Raw genomic sequence first — 19447 nt, 5'->3', positions numbered from 1 at the left:
TAGAAAAGACATTAAATGCAGTTATTCGGTAACTTCTTAGTCACAAAGCCACAGAAATTTTTTAAGCAATCCAAAGACCAGCTCTAATCCAAATGACATCTAAGTGACAGAGCCAAAGGCAGGAAGAGTTAGTAATAAAAACCAGAAGACAAACAAATATATTTTGGTTCGGAGATTGAAACCACATTTGATAATAATAATAATTAAAAAAAAAAAAAAAGGATATTAAATGATGGGCTTGAAGCCCGTCTCAAATTTACACCAACCTTACAAAAGCTACTGGTGAGATGAGGAGAATTTATAGGCAACTGTTTACCTAATTAGCTACTAGGAGATAGCAAACCGAGCAAAAGCAGACTCAGTTACAAGTGATGCCATATTCAAAATGTAACCACAGGAGTCTTATGTTATACTTCTTTCCTTCCTGCTTTCCCAGTCCTGACATGAAAATCATTCACTCTACTGCATAGCTTCCCACAGTATCTGTAAAGAAGAAAAAATAGAACACAAGCACAACTGCTACCATTATCAAGAATTTTAGACTAAGCAAGAGTCCCACCTGGCTCCCGCTTTCAGACATCTAGAATTTTCCACTGTTCAGTGTGATTAGACAAATTCCTGGCTGTTACTCGGTGTAAAAAACTCACACAGCTGTGTACAAAGTCTGTATCTGATCAAACTGGTAATCAGTCAAAAATGTCACTGAAACTCAAGCTGACAATGGATGGGATGAGTTAGAAGAAAAGGAACCATGTGACAACTGAGTTGGGTTTCTTTCTGTAGACTCCATATTCCAAGTAGTGAAACTCCCATGCAGAACAAAACTGTACAGCCCAATGGAAATGATCATGCACAGTGACCAGTAAGTTGAGACATTTCCTGAGGCTTACATTCTGCAAAACTACTTATTCTTGATGCAACCAGGTTATTCAATCATCTTCTTTATAAGTGTTAAGCTTTAGTAATATAAACCACAGGTATTTACTGGCATCAGCATTCATAAGGCACATTCAGAGATAGCTATCTACCCAAAAATGACAAAGCAAAGGTAAAGATTTAGGACATGCCTTGTTTTGTTAAGCCAACACCTCAGTAACGGAGCAGTAGCTTTGAACGGAAGAGCCATATTACTAATCAGAAATTTAATAACGTAAGTTAGGCTTTGAAAGCTCTTTACACTACCTAATTAACCTACATAGACAAATCCCGACAGGATGAAGAGGGTGGTTTGCAGGTGCAAGGTTGGAAAAAAGTATGTGAGAATACTTCCAAAGCACTACTATTCAACAAATCTATTCATCAGTAAAGTGGCAAGAGCACAAGGGAAAATTTGAGCTTCCTCCAGAATGCAGAGAAGTCTGCAAGTAGGATCAACAAAGCATGTCAAGAAGAGTCACTACCACCCAAATGCAAATGTTTACATATACTTAATCCACAGACATCCTGATAATCAGATATTCCTATACTGGGGAAGGAGTAATGTGCAAAGAGGAATGTGTACGTACAGGGATCTCAATTTTCACTAGTGAAATCAATTCATGAAGAATTGAATTTACTACTTTGTTTCCAGAAATGCACTGGAAGAGCTCTAGAGCAGAGGGCAGTAGCTGAAGCAAGCATCCCACAGCAAACAACTTCTTTAAATACTGAAAAAATAACTGGAGAGAAGCATCTACTGCATAACTACATCCATTTATTTTGATCAATCTAATATTAATCGACATGGAGACATAAGCAAGGTGATGAAGGTGTGAGTCCTTTCCTGCTATGCAGAAGAACACAAAGAGCCTTTTTACTACTACCAAGTAAGTAGGTTTGTTAAAGCAGCACTTCAGCCACATTTCAATTTCTAGCAGGTTTAAGAGTAAGTAATGGCAAATCTGAAATCATATACAGCCATCCTGCAAGCTCTGTTCTAGGATAAATAGGGCAGAAGTAGGGTCAAAGTAGCTTCAGACAGAGGACAAAGGGAAAAGAAGATGCCACCTTAGCACTGGGAAAGAACAGAGGAGAATAAGGCATGCATACATTTCCATGCACAGGGCCTGCTGCTAAGCACTCTTTTCTTTTGAGGGTCTCTATTCAAGCAGATTAGCAACCTAGACCAAAAAGGCAAGGTACTCACAAGAATGACATGCAGTGAGTCAATGGCAACATTGTGAGCTGAATTCAAAAGTCTTCTTAAAAAAAAGCCCATTGCTCTGATCTCTGGCCATACTGTCACACCTACTTACAATCACAGAACAGCTTGAGTGGAAGGAACCTTAAAGATCACTGAGCTCCAACCCCCCCATTGTGAGCAGGGCTGTCATGCACCAGATCAGGCTGCCCAGGCCCATCCAACCTAATTTTGAACACCTACTTCTATTTCACAGGAATTTAAGCCTCCTAGCATCCTTGCAAAGCACATGCTGCCATTGACAGATGAAGAAGCTCACATGAACTCTAAGCTGGGTGACTGGTTTAAAGCCATAGACAGCTAAGAACATTCATGTCTCTTGATTCCTGAAGCCACATGAAGACTTCAAACATACTATAAATCCTCCTGTTATCTCACATTTCTAGCAATAAAAAGAGAAATGACAAGCTATAAGGACACAACTGTACTTTAATTTGATCAAAAAAGATTTTTCATCGCTGGAAGCATCTAAAATATCTGACGTGTCAGCTCAGAAATATATACTTGGCAAATGAAAAAGGGGGTGACTGCATTACCTCAGTCCTTCTAGGGCTGATAAGCCTACAAATACTCTTCGGTCGTGGTAGATGCAGCTTAACTGATGAACTTTGAGACAGTGAGGGATACCAAGGGATGATGATGATAAAAATAATATGAAAGCTTACCTAGCTTTTTCAGTAATTAGATTAACTTATGCACATATGCCACCTGCATAGAACTGATACTTCGGGAACTAAGCTTCACTCCAATTTTACCTGGAACTTGGCAGAACATCTTTGCATCTTTTCTGACAAAGATATGCCTGCTAGAGAAGACCAGACCAGTATCATCCACAGGTATCAACCCTGGTATGTGTGAACAGTAAAATAACTGCACCACATTAAAAATAATAATAATAATAATAAAATAATAAAAAAGATCCTATATAAACAATATTCCTATACAAAGTGTGTGATATATATCACTACAAATAAAATATGCACAACACTTACTCATCTTACTCAGTAAAATCACACAAGTACATTTTACTAAGAAGGAACAAGTTCAAAGCTGTACACCCATAACACAGTCACTCCCTATCAAAACTCCACAGAAATTTAGAAGGAAATTCTTCTGTGTTGGTTCTGGTTTCTGCAAAATACTGTCACATTCTGCTTATGCTAAGCAGCACAAGTGGAATCAATATTTTAAAGCCAGATAAATTTACCAGTTTTGTTCATTGCTATTGCAAGCTTGGGAGTAAAACAAAATAGGGAACAAGCAGGGAACAAGCATTTCTGCAGTCCTGCCCGTTTGCATTCCATTGATAAATTTTATTTAAGTGCAGATTCACTTTGGCACAGGATTTTATCCCTTTAAACTTTTATCTATAAACTTAGGGCATGAGAAAAATCACTCCTCATCCTAAGCACAGAAGGAAAACAATTGTTTTGCTTTTGTCATCTGTCACCACATTGGACCATTCTACCCAATGCTTCTCACTCCTTCAGCTGAGACACAAATGCAGGACTCCCCTAGGGGCATTTATTTTTACGTGGATTCTCCACACTTACGTCACGGGAAGTGGTCAAGTTCTTGCTGTTTTCCTCTCCTAGGAATGACTTCATACTCTGCATGATATTATCCTTCCGCTGCTGCCGGAATTTCTTCTCCTCATCACACAGAGCCATGCTGAACCGGAGGTCAGTTGAAGAGCTGTTTTTTAAAACAGACAGGAATTAGCAAAAGGCCCTATTCAAAATGAAATTTTAAAGACAATCTATGAGATCAAAATAAACAGAAAATAAAATAAACACATACTCATGCAACAATGGCATAATGTGACAAAACAGTGAAGGAAGTACAAAACGACGCGCTGTGTTACTGGGATATGTATTTCATATAGCAACCTCACTGTTCACATCCTAGAGTAAAAGGCACAAAACAAGTAGCTTCTTGTGGTGTATTACCTAGTCTTAAACAGTAACATTAAGTTAATATATATGACTATATATACAACTACAAAATTTTAGCCTAGAAGTTTGAATTCTCTATTTATGCACCAAAAAAAAAAAAAAAAATCCAACCACAATGAAAAAAGATACACATGTGCTCTTAAGGGGAGGAGAGGGCAATTCTGAAACCATATCCATTCAGTCTTACTATCAAAAGCTATATGGATCTCAATAGGGATTGTACTGACTGGAGACAGAAAAAACAAAACCTCTTTTCCAGCTGTTTTCCTACCCCATACAATCAGAAGCATGCAAAGGGCTGTGTAAAGACCTCAGTCCCCTATCTGAATAACAGCCACAGCTTCAGCTCCCACTTCTCATTTCAGATAACAAGGCAGGAACTGAGTCAGCATGTCACCCCATGGGCCTAAACTACAGCACTGCCAGTTTTCAGAGCCTGACAGATCTTTTCTCCTTTTACAAGACTTACAAAATAGTCTTCAGAAGAAGTCTCACTACTGCCAGCCCAGAAGTCACCTCCTGCTTAAGGCCCATTTTGTGAATGTGCATCACTGAACTCAGCAAGAGCTTGTTCTCAGGAATCATTTCTAGACTTAAAAGGCATTTTTCTGAGTATAGCTCAAGGTGATTTTTGTCTTTCACCTGGATGGGCTGAGAAAGAGGGAGAAAGACACTGAAAGAAAGAAGATGAAAACAAAACAAGAGAGCAGGTATATGCTCAGCTTCATGAGAAATCCTGGTCAGAATGAGATATTCCATTTTCACTTCAATACTACGCCAAGGTACACTTTGGGGCAGTTTTGTAATGAGTACACACACACAATGAAAGCTACCACGAGATGCAAAGTCACTACAGAAGGTAAAATAACAAGCTGAAGCTGATGTCAAAGAGTTCATTAGGGAGAGCCCTTGAAAAGGAAAGTACTTAACACAAGCCAAGACGAGAGGGCCATGTACAATAGCCTTGATCCTACAAGTATCTGAAAAAGGAAAAACTATTCAGAAAAGTAATGCCATTAATGTCAATGAAATAACTGCTGTTCAAAAACAACCTTTAATTTTCAAGTCTTTGATTTTTCAGACCCTGGTATTTCAACATTAAAAAGTGTTGTATTCCACACGGCATCTTTCTTTCCTTGAAAGAAAATGATAACAAATGGAATCAAATTTTAAAAGGTCTTTGTTGCCAGTGTATTTTCCTTTTATTTGTTTAGCTCCGGGTTTCAATAGGAGATACTTACCACACCTCAAGAGAGAGATCCAAAGTCATTTCTGTAACCTACACAAGAGAGATTTACATCAAATTACAACACTTTCAGCAGAAAAAAACCCAAAAAGCACACATGCACGTGGAATATGAAATCAGCAGTTACGGGCTTTTTTAGATCACTTCATTGAAAAAAGAAGAAGCTCCTAAAATGTGTCAGTGAGTTTACTTTTGGCACAGCACCAAAACCACAAGAAAAAGCTGCTAGGTGCAGCTGGGTGCTGGCTTTCACTGGTTAGATGCCATTATCTTCCATTCTTTCACTGACAATCATTTTTTGACAGTCACTCCTGTTTGGCATAAAGGGATCTGACTGTCTTCATACACTGAAGATGCAGCTGCAATCCACCCACTACACTCAGCTCTCATTTGAAACTTGTGCTCCACACAAGCCACCCAGGGCTTTCTACAGGTAAATAAATATGCTTAAATTATCAGTCAGGAGGAGTGACTGCCTAGAAACACCTGTAAGATGCAAGTCAATTAATGAGCATCACTACATCATGTTTTCACTTCCATTAAATTCCAGCTATGGAATACACTGAGAAGACCAAACCAAAGAAGACCAAAGATTTCTCCCACCTCTTTAGAATAATCGGTGTGACAAAATGCTGGTTCACTGTCAGTACTAAAAAGAACAATTCAACTGATTTTTAGCAAGTGTAACAGCCCTGGAAGTAGGTAGCTGATCAACTGCACATGCAGAAGATAACATTCACACACCGAGGGATGGGAATCTTACAGCACTCCTGCAGCCTACAAGGATCTACCTGGCCATAGCTATAGCTTGTTTCTCTCTGCCTCCTTCATACAGCACTTAAAGGGGTTCCCTGCAAGCAAAAGTTTACAAAAAGATGGTTACAGCACTGATCACACTTGTTAGGCCCAATCCGAGAGTACTAGGTTGCCAGACCAAAGATAGATAAGCATGTTCATCTTCCAAAGTTCTCACAGGAAACGGCCACTGTACCATCAGTACAGCCCTGCAGGCATGTAATACATACTGTTTTCTCTCACTCTGCCTCTTGCTGTACACAGATTCTCCTCCCTGCCTGCAGTATGTGATCAGAGGGTGAACATGAAGGAATGGTGCAGAGTCATTTATGGAAACACATCAAAGGCAGAGTAACAATTACGTTATTCCAGCACCTGACATTATTAATTTAGAAAGCACTTCATAAAACACGCAGTGATTCAATGGTTGAAGAAATGTATGCACTCAGTACTAAATAAACCCTTGAAGGGAAATGTTCCAGCAGGGAAGGAGCGTGGTGCCTTTTTTACCTTACACAGACTGCCCAGGAAATCTCAGGGATATGCGCTGTGCATGCAAACTGCCTGCACAGGACTCAGCCTGATTTGGCAACCCCTAGTTAAACGCTAATGCATGCATGCTCATGCATGCAGTTTCCTGCTTCCCAACAAACAGGCTTTAATCAGTTATTGGCTGCAACTAAACCTACTTTTAAAGTTGTATCACACTGAAAATAGCAGAGCAGTCACAAATCAGGAGCTCTCACCACATAATAGGCCACAGCCCCAAGCAGGAATGCATACAGTACTGATAATACATATAATACAAGCACACGGTATATAGATGAGCAGACATGAGGGATGTCATGAGGGATTCAGAATGGCCTCCAGTACTGCAATGCTTTAATACGTGTAAAACAAATTAAACTATTAACAGATTTAACAACAATTTCCAGGAGTTACTGTGCAGACAGGCAATCCTTGTTAAACTGACACCATTTGTTTTGTTTACAAGTTTAAAGAAAATAATCAAACTAGAACTCGTATTTTTATTTATTTATTTATTTATTCAGCACTGCATGCAGTAATGCATCATTAATGTTAACTGGGGCTGTGTTACAACAAACCATACATTACAACTGCAATGCATACTAATGAAGGAATTTCTGTTAGCTTCCTGGAGTCCAAAAGCTTCAAGTAGTAGAGATAATACACAATAAAATCCATATAACAAAGACCATTAAACTAAATCAAAACAAGTGGTGCAGAAACCAGTTTGGAGTACAAATGTTTGATACTAGGCTTTTAAAGAGGATTGTCTCCATGCCTATTCAAAAAGGAAAGCATTCAGTGCTACTCAGTTTCTTCATTCTCCTCTCAGCAGGAGTGCAGAGAGATCCAGTGCCAGTAGGCAGCCCAGTGTTTAACCACGGCCAACAGCCAATGCTCAGGAAACCCACTTCAGGACCAGGCGTGCAACCCTCAGCTGAAATCTCCCCAGCGCCCAAAGCCCCCGAAGATGTAGCTATTTCCTGACCAATAGGCTGCCATTATTCAATGAGGGATATAATAGCTCATTCTGCATTTTAAATTCAAAACTATGTTCTTAAAATATAGAATCTTAAAATCCAAGAAGCCTTGGATTTTCATCTGGGTTGCAAGTGCAGGCTACATGTTTTTCTTATGAAGTGACTAAGGGTAAACTCTGAGTAACATCAGACTCAGTGAGATTCCTTAAGAAACATCACTCAGGCTTCCTAAACACCAACTTCTACGTGATTTGTGAAGAAGCTGTATCATAGAACCAAAGAATCACCGAGGTTGGAAAAGACCTAAAAGATCATCCAGTCCAACCATATCTAACCAGGTATATTCAGATCTACATAGCGGTTTAGGTGCTCTCAGTTAAGACACTGATTACAAACTTCCCAACACGTTTACAGTCACATAGCAAATACAAAGCCACAAATGTAGCAACTCACATTGTTGAAAGTTAACTGGACCTCCTTCTTCTCTCCCAGTTTCAGGGAGGATATAGGAAATGAAGCCATACCAAGAGTCTCATCCATAACATAGTTGGCATCCATCAGAGTAACCTAAAAAGATAAACAGCATTCAATTCAATACTGATAAATCCCTTTTTAGGTCCATATAGATTATGCCTAAATTAACTTAAAAAGAGATATGGAAAAGCTTTTGATACTGTCCCCCATGACATCCTTATAATAAAGCTGAGGAAGAATGGGATAGATGAGTGGATGGTGAAGTGGGTTGAGAATTGGCTGACTGGCAGAGTGCAGAGGGTTGTCGTTGGCGGTGCGGTGTCTGGCTGGAGGCCTGTAACTAGCGGCGTCCCCCAGGGGTCTGTACTGGGTCCAGTCTTGTTCAACATCTTCATCAACGACCTTGATGAGGGGATAGTGACCACCCTCAGCAAGTTTGCTGATGACATGAAGTTGGGAGGATTGGCTGACATGCCTGAAGGCTGTGCTGCCATTCAGCGAGACCTGGACAGGCTGGAGAGCTGGGCAGTAAGAAACCGGATGAGGTTTAACAAAAGCAAGTGAAGAATCTTGCACCTGGGTAGAAATAATTGCATGCACCAGTACAGGCTGGGGGAAGACCTGCTGGAGAGGAGCTCTGCTGAGAGGGACCTGGGCGTCCTGGTGGACAACAGATTGACCATGAGCCAGCAGTGTGCCCTTGTAGCCAAAAAGGCCAATGGCATACTGGGGTGTATTAAAAAGAACGTGTCCAGCAGGTCAAAGGAGGTGATCCTCCCCCTCTACTCTGCCCTGGTGAGGCCTCATCTGGAATACTGTGTCCAGTTCTGGGCTCCCCAGTACAAAAAAGACAGGGATCTCTTGGAAAGAGTCCAGCAGAGGGCCACTAAGATGGTGAAGGGCCTGGAGCATTTCCCCTATGAGGAGAGACTAAGTGAACTGGGTCTGTTTAGCTTTGAAAAAAGAAAGCTGAGAGGGGACTTGATCCAGGTTTATTAATACCTGAGGTGTGGGAGCCATAGTGGCGAGTCTGGTCTCTTTTCAGTAGTGTGTGGGGATAGGACTAGGGGTAATGGGATGAAAGAACAGCATAGGAAGTTCCGCACAAATGTGCGGAAGAACTTCTTTACAGTGAGGGTGACAGAGCACTGGAACAGGCTGCCCAGGGAGGTGGTGGAGTCTCCTTCTCTGGAGATATTTAAGACCCACCTGGACGCCTACCTGTGTGACATGGTGTAGGGAGCCTGCTTTGGCAGGGGGGTTGGACTCGATGATCTCTAGAGGTCCCTTCCAACCCCTACAATTCTGTGATTCTGTGATTCTGTGAAAAGAATGTAACTAACCCAACCTAGTCAACACCCAAGGATATCCTCTTTAAGCAGGATAAGCTAGCATACAGCATAGGTGGCTTTTTTAAGGCAGTCAATGGAGTGAGTATGACAGTATCATTCACAAAACATTTTTCATTTGAGTACCTTTACTGTCAGTAAATCTCATCATATTTCTAAACAGATCTAATTACTTTAGATTATATGCATTATATATATAATTATTTCAATTTATAGCTAGTAAACCTTCTCTGTGGAGAAGACAATAGTGTTTTAAATATCATATGCCAAAAAAACGTAAAGCAAGTTTTCAGCTAAGACAGAATCCATATGTCCTAATCTTCCATTCACAGACCAAGAATTTCATAGCAATGATTTGGAATAAAACACAGCATTCCAAATAGCACAAAGCTCTTCCCTGTATCAAACCAGACCTTCAAGTCTCTTCTCATCTTCCATATCAGAGCCTATGCCCTTTCAAATGCAATATCATCCAAGCACTGATACAGATAGCAGAGAACACTGTCCAATGCATTTGCTCTAATGCTCCTGTGCCTCTATCTAGCTGTCTTTTTTCTCAGAGGCAGCCTTTCAGTTCTCAAGTAAGACGTTCACAAAGAGTTTCAAAATACTGTTTCCATGGTTTCTAATAAATGAGCTCTCCAAACTCATCTGGCTTTGTGGATTAGTTTCTTCTGAAGTACCGTGTTTGTGCATTGGAGCATGCATTTTGTGTAAAACAAATGCAATCAAGACACAGACACTTGCATGACTATTTGCTATATCTGAGTTCAACCTTTTCTCAGCTGCGGAGAATTCGTCTCATCCTATGTCACTACTGACTCTTTGGAATGAACTGTATTTTAGTGACATCAGTATTCTAACATCATCTGTGTTCTTCACAGAACTTGATGCTCATAACCTCTGAGGGCTGACTTCTGAAACCAGCAGCAACAGTAAGAACTTCATAGCAGGATTCTGGCGAGCTTCTTATACTTCAAAGTAAAAACTGCACTTGAGACAGTGTTGTAAATTTAAACAGCCAGAGGAGCAGAAGGGGTTGTGGTATCTGCATGAGCCTGGGAATTCACTTAAGTTCACCTAAAGCTTTAGGTGGGTTTTGATTTGAATTCTGATGCTGTCCTCCACACAGAATCCAAAGGCTCTGCTATGGACACTGCGTGTACCACAATGGCAGAACAAAAGTACCAGCCTTAATCTGAGAACATGTTTTTCACGGGGAATAGAAGGTTTACCATGAACAGCATACATATGCTTATGCAGATATAAATCAAACTGGTCAAAAATTCACCATTATTACATGGCATTGATGGCTATTTGCAGGCCATTTCCATGACATACTACAGCATTTGCCTCGTAAAACAGCAATGATTTTTAGTTACTGTAAAGATACATTTCCAAATTCTACTTCTAATGAAATCTGCTGCATTCTCTCTAACAGGACAATCTTTTTGGCTTGCCTGGGCCACACTGCATGAAAATGAGCTGATTTGGGCATAAGTCTCTCCAAAAGTAATGACTCCTACATAAAATATATACAGCAATAAAGGCGGGTCAATGAACCCAAATTCTTATTTCCTTCTTCCTATTTCCACAAATGATCACTCCGTTCCCCTTTCTAAGTCCTGATTACTATTCACCTATATTTTCATGAAAAAAATACCTACGGTTAGATATTCCCACCTTTTCGCAGGTGCCACTTGGCCAGGCTGTGTGCCTCATACCAAAACATTCAGTGAGGATCAACTCAGGTGAGTGCTGCACAAGATAAAATGTCGGAAGCTGTTTTGCATAATCTCTTTTCTGCAAAACAATTGTGAAGTTACTCTGACTTCCCTATGGTGTAGTCACACAGGCAGGATGGACATGAAGGTTATTCATGCTCCAGTAGACTGACCACACCATTCTTCTTCCTTGAACGGCAAATCTGGTCCTCACACCAGGAGCAGAGAGAGCATTGTTGGAAGCACAGTTTGTTTTCTTCCAACATATATCCAGTAATTTAAAGCTTCCCAGGCTTTAAATTCTGCCCTTGCTGTTCATTTAATTCAGACTGAAAACCTGTATGCTTGTGTCAGAGCAGTTTACATGTTAGGGCCATGTCCTTTGAAGAAACAAGCACCACAGAAGAACTTACATTCTTACTAGAGCACCACAGAAGAACTTAACATTCTTACTGTATGGACTGATAAATTAATTATACGTAATATTCACCTTTTGTATACAACCCAGGAAGGCATAACTTATTGATATAAGACAATGGCTCAGACAGCAAGCCTGGACATAGACTAAGAGTTTCAAATCATCACTGTGTGTGCTCTGAGGATAAAACAAAACCACACTTCTGCTTTTTGACTGCTGAGGGACAAGCAGGGAATGGGCAGAGACTTGACTTAACATTCCCATGTATTCACTGTCTGTAATTGTAGAATCAGTGAAGGAAGCAACAAGAAAATAATGTATGGCTGATGTGAAGAACAGTAAGGTACCAGCCTCCAGGAGCAGCGTGAAGGATAACACAGAGGCATATCTTACAATGACTCTCAAGGCTATTTATTCATTGAATACAATACCTCTTGCCTAGCACCATGACTAAAGGCAAAATCCAGCCTTTAATGTTAAAAAAAATAAATCAATCAAAACAACAACAACAAAAAAACTCCAAAATCTTATAACAACAGATGAACAAAGTAACTGCCAGACATTTTTTTTACTTCCATTTCCACACAGGCAGCTCAGTCACTTTATTTACCTCAAGAACATTCTCCTGGTTGGGGTCCAGAATGAACTCAAAGGTCTCATTCCACACGGGATTCACATCATTATTAAAATGTTTAGTTCTCTTCCTGCAGTCGGGAGCAGAGGGGATGAACAGCTCCACATAGGGGTCTGGAGTGTCAACTAAAGAGCAAAACAATGCAAGATTCCATGTAACTCAAATCCGAGTTGTAACAGTTACGTAAAACCACTGATTATCTCATGATCTATGGCAGAATTACGTTTAAATTTAACTACACAAATTCTACGAATATAATGAAAAAAGTGATAAAACAATATTACTGGTATCTCAGAAGGAAACAGAAGTTATCCTGTTAGGTGGAGAGAGCTTTGAGCAAACAGAAGGGCACTGGGAAAGATTCCTGTTTATTGGAAATATGTCTACTTCTACCTAGCAATGGTAATTATTTTTAAAAGCTCTTACCCCTTCCTTGTCCAAGTGTTACAGCAGTGACATAAGAACATTCCACACAAATGGTCTTCAATTAGAAATGAAAACAAGCAATGGGGCATCTAGCTTTGGATTCTCTGTTCGACTTCACAGAGGTCAGCACAGAACCAAAACCTTACTGGCACATTATTTGAAAAACAACTGCAGAACCCTGACAGAAAATACAGTAACATATGACAACTTTATCTAATCAGAATTACTAGTGGGAGAAAAAGTACACCTTGAAAAAATTCATCTGACGTTCAATAAAAGCCATTCCCTCCTGAAAGCAAAGAATGCATTGCTGGCAGCCCAACAAATCCTACATTTCCAATCCATTAAAGCCAGTAATTTTCTTTTGACAAATAAGATTTTTCTCTCAAAGGAGATTATTTTCTGTCTGATATTTAACCATCACCAGTGTCAGCATCTCTATTATGAATGACAGCTCATTCCGAAATGAAAAATTTCAGTTGGCATGATCCATGAATTGTGTTGCACTGTATCTGCAGAAAAGATTCTATCATGTTTTCACATTGAAGTCCAGCTCTTTAAAAAGAGCACTGTGGAAATAGAACATGATCAGTGTGTTGTATCAACAGAAGAAATTCAGCCAAGCTGTTACAGAAAGCACTAGGTAAGATTACAAGTACACACACTGTCAGCATCAGAGCTGCACTAGCTTCTTCTGACTTATTTTCTTCTAACTCCATATCAGTTTGTTTTCTTCCAACATATATCCAGTAATAGTATGGATTTCCCTTAATCTCACCATTGTCAATCAAGGTTTTAGAAAAAGTATTTTTTACAATTTCTTGTCCTACAAATAGAAGAAACAGGCTGATGTTGACCTTACCATACAAAGCCACCAGCTGTAACATGGTAAAATACATACATCTTCCCAGCCTCACTGCAAAGATTGTTCCCTGCTCTTGGGAAATGCTTTCAATGAAACGCTCAGCTCACTATAAACAAGAATCCTTTTATTAAAGATGTCTTTAGGAAAGAGATTAAAATCCATCACTAGGTCAAACAGGTCTGAACATTCCTCCATGTATAAACTTCAAGTCTAAAGATACTTTTTTCAACAAAGCCAGATGTGTTCAGACGTTCCTGATTTCAGTGAAACATTATCAGAGAGTGCTGAAGCCAAGAGCCGTGGGGTCACTACAGCCAGGGGGGAGAGTAAACAAAAAGTATATGTCAGTGCTTCCAGGAGTCAATCTTCTTTTGGAAAACACAAAGGCGGTTTTGTGTACCAAGGCAGAACGGAGTCAAAACATTTTGGCCTCAGTTTCATAGTTTCGTGCGGGTTGGAAGGGACCTTAGAGATCATCGAGTCCAGCCCCCGGGATTCGAGCCTCTGTGTAGCAGAGCGGCATTTCTACCACTTGCGCCGCAGGGGGGATTCGAACTCCGGGCCCCAGTGTTGCAAGGCAGCGTCTTTAACCACTGCGCCACGGGGGCAGTGGCCTCCTGCCGCTTCTATTTGGGAACATCAGCTGGAGCCAATGTGCTTTCTGACACTACCAACAGAGAAAGCACCGAACCCACACAAAAAAGCACTTACAATCTCTGTGAAGGAGCAGAACAACATGCATGACTCAGTCAGATTTGCATGTCGTGCTCTGTACCTGTAGGTCTCAGCTAATTGCTACAACTTGGCAGGTCACACTGTTACCTGTTAATTAATGAGCAGCTATTTAAAGCTGGGGAATGGCGTGACAAGCCTTTAAATAGCATTCTTCATTAGCTCCTGATAATTTTTGTTCTAGCTTGTCTCTTAGCTGAAGTCAGGGGAAGAGATGGGATCAAACCCCAGGTGTCTTTTACATCTTCTTTCATTTTCCACTGATAGATGTAACTAATTGCCAGCTTCTACTGGCTGCATTACCTCTCTTGAATTACAACCCAAATCTGTGCCTGAAGGCAGGGAATTCAAAGCCCCATGAGTCTGCATAGCAAAATACCTACTGCAGTGAGCAGTGACAAGATCACATCTGTAAGTCTGGACATCAAGCGATACTTAGGCAACAAGCCCTAGAGATGCACAATGCAAAGAGCCTGAACACACCCCCAGAAGTTTGGTTTTTAATAAAAATACCAACAGTAAGCAACAATCTGAACAAAACTTTGATGCCTCTCCTTCTGTTCAATTTTTACGTGACTATGGGGTTGGCTCTAATTGGAAGTTACAAAACTTTGACTTTTGTATTAAACACAAAAAGCCAGTGGCTCCCCATCTGCATTCCAAACCCCAAAGCATGTGGGAAGGTCAGGCCTCTGCACAGCTGGAAGCCAGCTCCCATTGCTGACTCCCCACCAGAGAGAATCCAAGTGAGTGCTGAAACAGAAACTCATCCAAGGCACGGAGAAGCTAAACTTAGAAAATTAGCAACTAAAATAAATAAAAGAAATACCTTGGTAACTGAGCAATGCCCAAGCCTCCCCCTCACTCCCTGCCTTTATTATGTTTCTTAACCCGAGGCTAGGAGTTAATCATCCACCCTTTCATGTTTGAAAGTTTATTTTGTGCTATTTTCAATTAAGAAAATGAAAATCTATCTTTACAAACTTTCTTATTCAGCTGAAGAGGAAAAATACTGGAAGACTGCGTGCTCTGACTAAGATATTGCTACAAGCCATCCTATATAAACAAAAATTACTCCTTTTTATCACTTGGGGATGGCACTCATGAAGTAGCTACCAGCAAGTAACACAAAGTTGCTTAATGTATTTAATGTGCAGGTAAAATAGATGGTGTGTGCATCCTCTTGCACAGTGCATCCTCTTGCACAGATCTGTTTATTCCTGTACATGTTTTTGCCAGTTGATTTCCCAGGTATGTTTTAAGAAAAAAATGAATCTCAAAACACCAATGAAAAACAGCTTGATCACTGCTGTTATCTGTATTTTATGTTCAAAAAAAAGCACCTTAATGAAATGGTTTGTGGGGCAAAAGCTGTTGCTTTAAAACTGTAATCATTTGTAAGAGAACTACTTTTGCATACATAGGGGCAATACTGTTAGAGAATTTTTCCTTGACTGAAGTGAAGCAAAGCTGGAAAGAAACACAGCCAACTTTGAAGACTCCCCAGGAGAGGCAATATCTAAGTATTCATACTACTTCCTCAGGGCACTTCTGCAGAAAGCAGCAGTTCGATGAAGCTCCAATGGACTCTAGGCTGTTCCCAGACACAGCTTCCTGCATCTCTCCTTTGTTATTTGTTGTCTAGCAATCTGCTCCACATCTGTATTTTTTCATGCAGCTGAAATACTTGCAAAGGTTGCAAATGACAGACCTATGGACACATGAACTATTGTCAGACAGTGACTGCAGTATACGACTTCATATCCCTCCCTTCCTGGCACTGTGACTCTACAGTAAGAGCCTCAGAATGTGCAGGCAGCTAACACAATGCTCTTCCAGCAGCGACTAAGAGCTGCACGCACGGTGGCACAGATCTGCTACAGAACAGAGGCACCAGACACCAGTAGCATCAATCAGAGAATGAAGGAATATGAACTCACATACAAATGTAGCCAAAAAAATCCACCTTTACACGAAGTACTAAAATTCGTTTCAGCGCTGATTTCAATGAGTCCTACATTTATTAGCTTAGAGTGGGATGAATTTTAGGTTTTAATGAATTCTCTTCTATCTTCACATATATAAACCCTACAGAATACTACCACTAAACAGCACCATGAATCATAAAGCAAGACACAAAGTGGACACTAATTACAGCCAGTTGTTCTCACAGAAAAATGAATAATGCTTAAAGCAATACATTAAAAAAAACTGTAAAATTCTCTGCAATGACTGGAAACCATTTTATATTGTACTGTCCATTTGGCAGGATATTAATATAACAATATATATTTCAATCATTCCAATTTCAATTATTTCAATACTATATGAAACTCAGAATAAATAGAAAAGTTGTTCAAAACTAAATCAGAATGGATAAAGCCACCTCTATTATACATTAAAATTTATCTAATTGGTCCATCAAAGCTTGAAGGAAATGCAAAGCCTTTAAAACATTAAAAAATCCAGTTTGTTACAAAAGAATCTGTCTCCTTTATCCCACTTACCATAAGCTTATTATAAACATTTGTTATCATTGGATGCTAATCTTGGATTATTATACAAACTATTAATGGATTATTAAATAAAACTGGTGAGACCACATTTAGACTACTGTGTCCAATTCTGGGCTCCACTGTTCAAAATAGACAGGGATCTCCTATAAGGAGTCCAGTGGAGGGCCACAAAGATGATGAAGGGTCTGGAGCATCTCCTGTGTGAGGAAACTCTGAGAGACCAGGTTCAGTTTAACATGGGGGAAAGAAGATTGGGGGTGGATCAGATGAACATTAATAAACATCTACAGGGAGGTGGGAGGCAAATGAATGAGGCCAGGCTCTTCTCAGTGGTGCACAGTGATAGGACAAGGACTAATGGCCTAAACCTTGAACACAAGAAGTTCTGCACTAACAGGAGACAAAACTTTACAGTAAGGGTGCCAGAGCACTGGAACAGGCTGCTCAGAGGGGTGGTGGAGTAATGGCACAAATTTAAGGGAAACCTAAGCGTGGCCATTGGTAGGATCACAGAATGGCATGAGTTGGAAAGGACCTCAAGGATCATTAAATTCCAACCTCCCTGCCACTGGCAGGGTTGCCAAACACTGGATCAAATACTAGATGAGCTTTCCCAAGGCCCCATCCAACCTGCGATTCAGTGCCTCCAGGGATGAGGCACCGACAGCATCTCTGGGCAGCCTGTGCCAGTGCATCACCACCCTCTGAGTGAAGAATTTCTTCCTAACATCTAACCTACATCTCCTCTCTTTTAGTTTAAAGCCACTCCCCCTTGTCCTATTACTATTAGACAATATCAAAAGTCTGTTTATAAACTACCATCAAGTAATGGTAGGCTGCAGTGAGGCTCCTAGGAGCCTTCTATTCTCCAAGGCGAACAAGCCTAACTCATTCAACCTTTCTTCATAAAAAAAGGACTGAAAGGGTGGAGAACATCCTTGTTGGTGCTCCACCAGATGAACTCCAACATCCTTCTTGTGCAGGGAGCCCCGGGCCTAAATGCAGTACTCCAGCTGGGGCCTCAGCAGAGCAGAAGAGTGGGGGGCAATGACTTCCCTCTCCCTGCTGCCACCTCTTTTTGAATGCAGCCCAGGGTACCACTGGCCTTCTGGGCTGCAAGTGCACACTGCTGGCTCCTGTCCAACATTCTGTTCTGCAGGACCACTAAGTCCTTCTCGGCAGGGCCATTCCATGAGTTCTTCCCCCACTCTGTACTCTGGAATTGTCCCAGCCCAAGTGCAACACCTTGCACTTGGCCTTGTGGAACCCCACTGGATTCAAATGGACTGGAGGTGCAACTCTGAAAACCAAACAGTTCTTCTCCCACTTGGGGAAGTGGAGCCAGGCACACAGTGCAGCAGAACTGGCTGTGTCAGGCTGCAACACCAAGAAGCATCTTATGACTCTACTGGGTAATCTTTACATTAAAACCTCCAGCAGCCAATAGCAGAATCTGAAAAGCAACAAGGACATGATCTGTCTTCTCAAGTTTGTTCTGAATTCCCCACTTTTCAAGAGGACTATGGCTTAGCACACTCCTCCCAGGCTAACAGTGGTGGCCTTCAACCCTCTGTGTCACTCATACTTCAGATGAGACTGTTTCCACTATTTTAGCTTTTTAAAATTGGTTGACTTGAACTAACAAAACAAATACAATTAACATGCAAAACATATTAGCTAAGTTTAATTAAATCCCTATGTAGGCCCTCTCATAAATCAATTTAATTTCAGTGATGCTAATTCTCAAAGAGTATTCACAATAGGTACTAATGCGGTCTAGTTACTACATTTAAATTCAATCTTCCCATTAATTTGGAGCAGTTGCTTCTGAGAGCCCTTAAACAAATTAATGGTCTGTCAGCAAGGGGCCACAAGCAGGAGGCATGAGGTCATTTGCTGCATGTGTTCCAGGTACAATAAGGACTGCCAAGGTTTCTGGTCTCATCAGACAGAGATGTTGCAAAGAAGATGATGTAGGACTGGATTCCATTTGTGGAAGGTGACTGCAAGTGAGGTAAGGCTGGTCCCAAAACAGCAGCTGTGCTCTGAGAAATCCTGCCATGGAGTAACTGATTTGTTAGAGATAATTAATGACTTGCATTACAATTCTTTTAGGCTTTGGCACTCTTTAGGTGAGGGAAAGGACTGTGCTCCCAGCTCAGTGAGTGCATTACTACCTACTTCACTGGCAGAAGGGACACCACCACAAGCTTTCCTGATGCAGCCTTGACAAAAAAATTAAAATAAAACTGCCACCTGAACCTTTTAATAGGTTCACAACAGATTCATCGAAGTGCCAAGAGAAAAAATTCCCTTCTCTCGGTTCTCTCTCCAGCTGCTTTTGTACAGAGACAGCAGCGAAAAGCAACTAAAACATCAGCTTATAATGGTCTGGATAAAAATCTATTTTTCTGGTGGTACAGTAGAATCCAAAGTGTTGTTTGTTTTTTCCTTCTTCAATTGAAATGCTTAGTTCTCATGAGCACTGCTAGTGCCACATCTATGAACCCTTTCCCTCTGTCACTGTCGGATGCCCCATGCAGCTGTGGGTCCGTGCTGATGCCAAGCCTGGGCAGCGATAACTGGGGCTGGTGCAGGCTTAGATATATCATCACATTCCTGGTGA

The 19447-nt window shown here is 40.8% G+C and overlaps 1 protein-coding gene across 3 annotated transcripts in view; it reads right to left on the bottom strand.

Annotated features, from left to right (window-relative positions):
• PLA2G4A (phospholipase A2 group IVA) overlaps positions 1-19447 on the bottom strand; it is a 77286-nt gene that overhangs the window by 33199 nt on the left and 24640 nt on the right. The window contains exons 5-8 of one of the 3 annotated variants that reach the window (XM_085510841.1): positions 12259-12407; positions 8137-8250; positions 5376-5413; positions 3733-3874 (exon numbers count right to left, since the gene is read on the bottom strand). In XM_085510841.1, the coding sequence (XP_085366967.1) occupies positions 3733-3874; positions 5376-5413; positions 8137-8250; positions 12259-12407 (443 nt within the window). Of the gene's footprint in view, positions 1-3732; positions 3875-4603; positions 4750-5375; positions 5414-8136; positions 8251-12258; positions 12408-19447 lie in introns of those variants that run through there. The other 2 variants (XM_085510842.1, XM_085510844.1) reach the window with 2 other exon arrangements.

The sequence above is a fragment of the Coturnix japonica genome, chromosome 11, assembly GCF_054131305.1.
Source record: "Coturnix japonica strain WE chromosome 11, WE-NBRP24, whole genome shotgun sequence".
NCBI lineage: Eukaryota > Metazoa > Chordata > Aves > Galliformes > Phasianidae > Coturnix > Coturnix japonica.
Note: the sequence above shows the minus strand (reverse complement) of the source record. Positions and strands in the feature narration are given on the sequence as shown.